The 6,483-nt window shown below is 40.6% G+C and overlaps 1 protein-coding gene across 1 annotated transcript; it reads right to left on the bottom strand.

Moving 5' to 3' along the window:
- Positions 1-1,723: 1,723 nt before the first annotated feature.
- Positions 1,724-3,634, bottom strand: LOC138894131 (uncharacterized). Its single transcript, XM_070178811.1, has 4 exons — positions 3,394-3,634; positions 2,640-3,325; positions 2,221-2,560; positions 1,724-1,998 (listed from the first exon to the last, which is right to left on the bottom strand). Exons 1-4 carry the CDS (start codon positions 3,632-3,634, stop codon positions 1,724-1,726), a joined length of 1,542 nt encoding a protein of 513 aa, XP_070034912.1.
- Between the last annotated feature and the right edge of the window lie 2,849 nt (positions 3,635-6,483).

Genomic DNA, 6,483 nt, shown 5'->3' with positions numbered 1-6,483 from the left:
GGCTAACTTGTACAACTTATTTCTACGGGGTTGATCATGCAGTCCCCGGTCCTGATAAGATATTGATCCCGGTTCTAACAGTCCCCGATCTTCGGAAATATTTTAGTGCCTTGTCATATATTATCCCCCCCTCCCAAGTGTTTGGATGCTAAGTATGAGAATTCGAATACTGAAAGTCTTGCATTTGTCGATGACCCTTCCTTCGTAGTATGCTTTACATTGCTGCCTCATTAAAAACCTTGCCAGATAAATCCTATTGGGATAAAAACTGGTCGAAAGAAAAAAGAGTGTAGCACATACTTTAAGTATCAACAAGGATCTTCAGCAGTAATACCTTTTGAGGTGAGTCACGTTCCAATTGCTTGTCAATTTAACTCCATCTTGATATTCCAATTCATATGAAATCCGATAAGGTCCTTCCCATGTTAGCCCTAGCTTCCCGGAGTTAACTTCCCGAGTGCTTTGTGTAACCTTCCTTAGATTTTTAAATCCCCAACTTTGAAATATCGTATATTTGCTCTGCGGTTGTAATAATTTTCCATCATTTGCTTTTGTGCCACCATCCCCACATATGCCAAATTTCGGTATTGTTCAAGCAAATCCAGTTTAACCAGCAATGCTTTATTGTTTGTTTCTTTGTTTGCTCGGGAAAACCTTAAGGTCGATTCCCCTGCTTCCACCGGGATCAAAGCCTCTTATCCGCACACAAGTAAGAAAGGTGTTTCACTCGTTCTCGACTTTTTCGTGGTTCGATATGCCCACAACATACCTAGTAGATCATCTGGCCACTTGCCTTTAGCATATTCTAACTTTTTTTTATGGTTTTGGATAATTACCTTGTTGGTTGACTCCGCCTGTCCATTAGTATTCAGGTGGTATGGTGAAGATGTAATTCATTTGATCTTAAATCCTTCCAAAAACTTTGTGACTTTGGAACCTATGAATTGTGATCCATTGTCACAAGAAATTTCTTTTGGTATTCCAAACTGGAAGATGATATAATCCCATATAAGATCAATCACTTATCGTTCTCCGATCTTTTAGTAAGCACATATTTTAACCCATTTAGTAAAATAATTAGTTAAAATTAAAAAAAAACAATTTAACTTACCGGGTCCTAGTGGTAAGGGACCGACTATGTCCATCCCCTATTTCATGAATGGTCACGGTGACACCGCCGAATATAGAAGTTTGCCAAGTTGATGCACTAACTGTGCATTAACTGGAATTTATCGCATTTTGTACAAATGTCTTTGCGTCTTGATCCATCCGGGGCCAATAGTAGCCAGCTCTTATTAACTTGAGAAGCAATGAGTCTGCACCGGAATAGTTCCCCTACACTCCTTCATGAACTTCTCTCATTAGATAGTCGGCCTAATTCAATAGCTTAAAGGGCCAGTTTATTTTTGAAAAATCATCCTCATTCAATTAAAACCTAAGGGTCACCCTATTCCGAGTTCGAGCAAATACTCACTCAATTATAAAAACAACACTAGTTCGGCTTCGATCAAATTACCTAAACCTCGAACTTATGAACAAAATTTTCACAAGGCATAAATGAAATAAATACAAGTCGGAAAGGAAAGAGATTTATATATATATATATATATATATATATATATATATATATATATATATATATATATATATATATATATAGAATATTTACAAGGTCCGATCAGGATCCTATACAAAAGATCAAAAGTGAAAAATCCTAAGGTTCCTAATCTTCCTCGGGGGCAGCTTTTTCTCCATCGAGGTCCTCCCCATTCTCGGACCCGCTCTTACTGCCATCATCATCATCTTCATCGAAAGTGGCCAGCGCTCCAGCTTTGGCTTCATGCTCTCTAGCCTTTAATATCTCGTTGGTAAGATCGAAACCTCGAGCGTGGATTTTCTCGAGGGTTTCCCTCCGAGATTGGCATTTGGCAAGTTCGGCAATCCAGTATGCTTGAGTTTGAGTGGTCTCAGATGCCTCTCTCGCTTGGACTTGAGCGGCTTCAGCATCGGCTCAGTAGACGGCCACAATAGCTTCTGCCTCGGCCATTGCCTTTTCGGCTTTAGATTTGGCCTTGGCAAGTTCGGAAGCCAACCGAGCCTCGAGCTCCTCTATTTTTTTTTCTTGAATCAAGCTCTTCTCCTTCATACCTTGAAGCTAACTTTCAACCGATGATAATTGGGCTCGAGCAGTCTCGTTTTTTGCAGCAAAGCGGTCCATACCTTCTTTCCACCCCAAGATCTCCACCTTTATCGTATCTACCTCCTTGCGGAACTGCTCGATCCTCTCAATCTTCTGCTGCAGCTGTGAGATTAAAATGTTAGCCACCATTCCCGAATCAAGCCCATGAGCTTTTATGATTTTCATTACCTGCTCGATCAGGTCGGTCTGATCTTTGTGAGCCGTGGCTAACTCGGCTCGGAGGTCCTTGATTTGTTCTTCTTTTTGCTTGCCGAGAAGGTTGAGGGCATTCCTCTCATTAGTAAGCCTTTGAATGTTGGCTTCGTACCGACTCATCTCGGCTCGAGACCGAGAAAATGCTTCCCGATGAAGCGCTGAGGCCTACGCCGAAAAAAGAGAAGAAGTTAAAAAGAGAAAAATAAACACAAAGATAATACCAACAAGGGGAGTTAAGGCTTACCTTATTTAGAGTTTGTTGCGCTTCACTGAAAAGGCTCGATGCCTCGCCCGAGTCCTTCCTCAAGGCCTCCAAGTCACTCAGGTTGGTAGCATCTTCGACCCCAGTAAAGTAATCGCATAAGGGATCCTCCCTTCTGTGGACTCCTTCGATGGAGAGGGTCTTCAAGGCCCGAGCCTCTTGAATCATCTCCTCAGAAAACAAGGGGAGCAGCGGGGAGTCTCTAATTTCTATTGCCCCGAGTGGATCACTCGGGGCGTTCTCCTCATCTCGAGGGGCCTCGACAGCCGTACCCATTGTTGGATCAGTGTGGCGGGAAGCATCTTCTATCCTCGATGACTCAGGGACTTCGCCCAAGTCTTTTCCCGAGACCCCCTCATCTCGAGACGGAGTCTCTACAGCCTTCACCGATTCACTGGCCTTTGGGGCCTCGGTGCTCATTCCCGCTTGGGCCACCAGCCCGGAGTCATCTTCTTCCTCTTCTTCATCCTCCTCCCATAGATGCCGAATAGACTCTTCGGTCAGGAGGATGATGTTCTTCCTCAGCTTCCAAGCCTTCTTCGTCTTAGGTTCTGGATCCTCGGAGGGTGAGGTCTTTTTCCTCTTTTTGTCCTTCGCCAGTTTCGGTGCCGGGATCGAAGTCTCCTCCTCACCAGATAGGGGCCTCATAACAGCATCTTTGCCAAAGGCTATATGAAAAGAAATTAAGTGAGAAATGCCTTGACAGAACCATCAAAGACATGGAAAATGGTCTTACCATGAGTTTTGGCCTCCCATCGGCCCTTTGATAAATCACGCCACGAGTGCTCAGCGTACTTAGAGGTCGAGGCCAGGTCCCGAACCCAGCTTTTGAGGTTAGGAATTGCACCGGGTATCCAAGAAACTGCTACATCACGGAAAAGGATATCGATAAGAAGAAGCAAAGGGCAAAATAATAAATAAGAACTAACAGTGGGATTGTACTTACGCTTCATATTCCATTTCTCAGGAAATGGCATCTTCTCGGCCGGGATTAGGTCGGAAGTCCTCACCCGAACGAACCGACCCATCCAGCCTCGGTCCTTGTCCTCGTCTATGCTCGAGAATAGCACTTTGGTGCCCCAGTGTTGGAGTTTTATTAACCCACCTCGATAGAGGCGGGGGCTGTATAACCTGATGAGGTGGTCGAGGGTGAAAGGCATCCCCTTGACTTTACTCACGAAGAATCGGAGCAGAATGACAATTCGCCAAAAAGAAGGATGGATTTGGCCTAGGGTTATTTAATACTGACGACAAAAATCAATAACGACGGGGTCGATGGGGCCCAACGTGAAAGGGTAAGTGCAAACACTTAAAAACCCTTCCACATGGGTGGTAATGTCTTCTTCCGGGGTCGGGACCACCACTTCTTTGCCTTTTCAGTTGCAGTCTTTCCTTACCTGCTTAAGGTACCCTTTGGTTATCGAGCATATATACCTTGACACTGGCTCACATCGACGAGGAATCGATAAGGCTTTATCAGTCTTGAAGTCAGAAGTGAGAACATCCCCCCCCCCCCGGGAACACACTCTTCAGGTCGTAGTTCCACCTGTGTTTTGTTGCCGGCCGGCCACGATGAAGAAGAGTTTTCCTTTTGAGGAACAATTTTTGATGTTTTTGCTATTTTTGTATGGGTTTGAAGTTAAAAATAGATGGAGATGATAAGATTTAGTGTTTTGAGAAGATGGTAGTAGTGAAAATCATAGATTTGCAGATGAAGAAGTTAGAAGATATAAAAAGCTTTGGAGATTAGAAATCTGAAAGTAAAAGTTTGAAATGATGGAGAGAGGGGCTATTTATAAATTTTACAACGACGGTTCAATATTGGCGGTGGCTGGCCATCGACTGACGCACATTTAATGCCTTGGTAATTGTACAGACGGGATGTTTCATTCACTTTCGTCGCTTACGTCACAAGGATGACGTCATGACAGGTCGAGGTAGAAAATCGAAGGCTCAATTCGTTTCTTATCATTACACTTCAAACAAACGAGGGGACTATCTGTATACAGTTAAATCCAGGCCCACCCGATTTTACTGTTTGACCAAGACCGGGGGTTTGCATCGAAGGACAGTCTCATAACGGAATAGGCCATATCACGAGGGTAAGGTACCGAGCTCAGAACCGAGGTACTTGTCGAGATCGAGGCTAGTAGCGATCGAAGCCAAATGAGACAGACATCGAGCAAGATCGGAGATAGCATATTAACAGAAAGGCAAGATATCCGTGGGTGACCGAGGATCATGGCATAAATCTAGGTGACTGGTCGAGAATCATGGCGTAAATTTCGGAACAGATCAAACCAGAAACGGTTAATTATCTAATCATAGTGTTTCTTTCTGTAATTAGAATTGAACCATAAGTGTAACTCCTCTATTATATAAAGGTGGTTCTAATCATTTGTAGGACATGGTTGACAGACATAAAAAGCAATAAAATTCTCTTTATTGTTCTCACCATTGTTATTCAGCTTGTTATACTTTCATAGTTCTTGCACCAACCAGTTCTAGGGTGTCCAAACTCGAGGGTTGAGTTTCATTCTAACACTGATTTGCTTTACTTTATTGTTAATTTCTATTACTGATCCTCACATTTATCAATTGGTATTAGGTGAAATCACGTGTCCTTAGAACCATATTATAAGTTTAATTGTTATCCAATTTTAAGGGTAAACAAAAATAAAGAGAGAAAGGATAAGAACCTTGTGATGTTTTTTGAGATCGAGCCAGCAGGATCATCCATCAATAATTGTTCTTCTGCTTCAGGTCTGCCTTTGAATATGATTAACCACTAAAAATGTATTCCCAAGGTCCACTTTAAGTGATTTCTTTTTTTTGCTCTTTTTACACATATTAAGAAATTCACCTTTTAGCATTAATTAACAATAAATTTGACTTTACTAACCTTAATTTGCTCATTGAAAATATAACAAACTACTTTTAGGCTCTTTACACCAAGGGTAAATTTCGAAAAAAAGAAGTTAATTCCTTCTTGATATCTGAAAAAATCAAATATTGTGTGTAAACGGCAAATTTCTACCCTCCCTTTTAAAATTAATTTATTCACGCTTAACAATTTACAATAAATACTTTAAAGGTATTTTTTAGTAATGAATATTTATTTTTATAAATTAATTAAGTATTAATTTCAAAATTAATTACATAGTACTAATATTGGTGTAATTACAAATATATTTACTATTATAAAATAACTTTTATATGTACATTACATCGGTTTTATAATTTGATAAAATTACTCCTTAATTTCAAAAATTAGGCTACTTTATTAATATTTTAAAATTAGTGCTACAATTTGAAATATGTGTCATTTATAGATAATTAAAATAATTAGTAACATATAGTAATTATAATTTCATCACATTTTATTTAAATTGTTAAGTTTATTTAAATTAATTTTAAAGGGATTTTAAAACTAAAAGGCTACAACTGCAATTCCTTAACCAAGCACAAAGTGGCTATTCTTTAAATTAATTTTGGCCCAAATACCAGGCCCAAATCGGAACAACCCAATCCAAACACACAATCTCCTTCCAACTTGGCAATCCTTGCCATCACTTCTCAACCATTCATGACCTGACACGTCACCCGCTAATCCCACTCACAAAACAAACACAAGCGACCTGAACCGTTGATTCAAATCGTCAACGGTCATGAATTATCCTTATTTTTCGTTTAAATCCCGACCCATTATCAGAAATTATCCCAGCCTTTGAATCACATAGATCCAACGGTCCCCATTTTTTCTAAAAATTATTTTTCTTAAATAAGTAACGCCCTGATTTATCAGGGTCGTTAATCAAGTGATCCA

Source organism: Nicotiana tomentosiformis, chromosome 6, assembly GCF_000390325.3.
Source record: "Nicotiana tomentosiformis chromosome 6, ASM39032v3, whole genome shotgun sequence".
Classification (NCBI taxonomy): domain Eukaryota; kingdom Viridiplantae; phylum Streptophyta; class Magnoliopsida; order Solanales; family Solanaceae; genus Nicotiana; species Nicotiana tomentosiformis.
The sequence above is the reverse complement of the archived record's forward strand: the minus strand, read 5'-3'. Positions and strand labels throughout refer to the sequence as shown.